Genomic DNA, 2,346 nt, shown 5'->3' on the forward strand with positions numbered 1-2,346 from the left:
CCATCTCCCCCCCAACCCAGAAGCTCTTGAGATCCACCACCACCTTGACGTCCCTTTGGAGACCCACCAAGACCATGAGCCCTCATTGGAGGGTCCCCCCACGTCCCCATGGCCCCTCCCACCCCCCAGCCGCCATCTTGGATGGTCTCCGCCCCACGTGACCCCCATCTCCCACCCCAACCCAGAAGCTCTTGAGGTCCACCACCACCTTGACGTCCCTTTGGAGGCCCACCAAGACCACGAGCCCTCATTGGGTTGGGACACAACTGGGGGCTCCACCCACTTCCTCATGGCCCCTCCCACCCCCCAGCCGCCATCTTGGATGGTCTCCACCCCACGTGACCCCCATCTCCCACCCCAACCCAGAAGCTCTTGAGATCCTCCACCACCTTGACGTCCCTTTGGAGGCCCACCAAGACCACGAGCCCTCATTGGAGGATCCCTCCAGATCCTCATGGCCCCGCCCACCCCACAGCCGCCATCTTGGATGGTCTCCACCCCACGTGACCCCCATCTCCCACCCCAACCCAGAAGCTCTTGAGATCCACCACCACCTTGACATCCCTTTGGAGGCCCACCAAGACCACGAGCCCTCATTGGAGGATCCCTCCAGGTCCTCATGGCCCCGCCCACCCCCCATCCGCCATCTTGGATGGTCTCCACCCCACATGACCCCTATCTCCCACCCCAACCCAGAAGCTCTTGAGGTCCACCACCACCTTGACGTCATCTTGGAGACCCACCAAGACCACGAGCCCTCATTGGGTGGTTCCCCCACGTCCTCATGGCCCCTCCCACTTCCTCATGGCCCCTCCCACTTCCTTATGGCCCCGCCCACCCCACAGCCGCCATCTTGGATGGTCTCCACCCCACGTGACCCCCATCTCCCACCCCAACCCAGAAGCTCTTGAGATCCACCACCACCTTGACGTCAATTTGGAGGCCCACCAAGACCACGAGCCCTCATTGGAGGATCCCTCCAGATCCTCATGGCCCCGCCCACCCCACAGCCGCCATCTTGGATGGTCTCCACCCCACGTGACCCCCATCTCCCACCCCAACCCAGAAGCTCTTGAGATCCATCACCACCTTGACGTCACTTTGGAGGCCCACCAAGACCTCCAGCCTTTAATGGGTGGGTGGCACCCAATTATGGGGTCCCCACCCACTCCCTCAAGCCCCTCCCACCCCCCAGCCGCCATCTTGGGTGGGGGGCGGGGTCACTGCTCCCCCTGCCACCAATGGTAGAGCTGGTCGGTGAGGATGCCCGTGTAGGTCATCACCGCCGCCGACCCCTTCTCGTAGGCGTCCCTTGGGTGACACAAGGAGGTCGGGGTGACCTTTGGGTGCCCATGTGACGTCATAGGGTGGGGGTGGGGGGGGGTGGGGGAGGGGTGACAGCACCCCCCACCCATCTCCTACCGGATCTTCTCCTGGGCTGAGGGGAGACGCAGACGGTCCAGGAGGTCCCCGGCCACCGACCCGGCCTGGCCCAGGTAGCCGGCGGCGGCGGCGCGGAGTTGGGTGAGGGTGTCGGGGGGGTCAGGGTGCTGCGGGGGGGCGGTGGTGGCGGCGGAGGTGGCTGGGGGGGTGAGATGGGTGGGGGTCAGGGTGCTGGGGTGCCATGGGTGGGGGTCAGGGTGCTGGGGGGGTCAGGGTGCTGGATTTGGGGTGAGATGGGTGGGGGTCTAGGTGGTGGGGTGCCATGGGTGGGGTCTGGGTGGTGGGGGTGGGTTTTGGGGGGGTCTGGGTGCTGGGTGGGGACTTTGGGTGGGATTTGGGGTGAGATGGGTGGGGGTGTGGGTGCTGGGATGCCATGGGTGGGGGTCAGGGTGGGGGTCTGTGTGGTGGGTGAGGGGGTTTGGGTGGGATTTGGGGTGGGATGGGTGGGGGTCAGAGTGATGGGGTGGGATGGGTGGGGGTCTGGGTGCTGGGGGGGGCGGTGGTGGCGGCGGAGGTGGCTGGGGGGGTGAGATGGGTGGGGGTCAGGGTGCTGGGTGGGTGGGATTTGGGGTGCGATGGGTGGGGGTCTTGGTTCTGGGGGTGAGATGGGTGGGGGTCAGGGTGCTGGGGGGGGTCAGGGTGCTGGATTTGGGGTGAGATGGGTGGGGGTCTTGGTTCTGGGGGTGAGATGGGTGGGGGTCAGGGTGCTGGATGGAGGTCAGGGTGGGGGTCAGGGTGCTGGAGTGGGATGGGTGGGATTTGGGGTGCAATGGGTGGGGGTCGGGGTGGGATTCGGGGTGAGATGGGTGGGGGTCTGGGTGGTGGGTGAGGGTGTTGGGGGGGTCAGGGTGCTGGGGGGGGGGCGGTGGTGGCGGCGGAGGTGGCTGGGGGGGTGAGATGGGT

At 66.3% G+C, this 2,346-nt stretch overlaps 1 protein-coding gene across 1 annotated transcript; it reads right to left on the reverse strand.

Annotated features, from left to right (window-relative positions):
- Positions 1-1,090: 1,090 nt before the first annotated feature.
- Positions 1,091-1,582, reverse strand: APOC2 (apolipoprotein C2; the record flags this gene model as incomplete). The annotated part of the gene is made up of 2 exons (XM_068424656.1): positions 1,091-1,311; positions 1,423-1,582. Coding segments are annotated over 2 exons (251 nt in total), but the record flags the coding sequence as incomplete, so codon positions are not given.
- Between the last annotated feature and the right edge of the window lie 764 nt (positions 1,583-2,346).

The sequence above is a fragment of the Nyctibius grandis genome, unplaced genomic scaffold, assembly GCF_013368605.1.
Source record: "Nyctibius grandis isolate bNycGra1 unplaced genomic scaffold, bNycGra1.pri scaffold_157_arrow_ctg1, whole genome shotgun sequence".
In the NCBI taxonomy this organism is placed as follows: domain Eukaryota; kingdom Metazoa; phylum Chordata; class Aves; order Nyctibiiformes; family Nyctibiidae; genus Nyctibius; species Nyctibius grandis.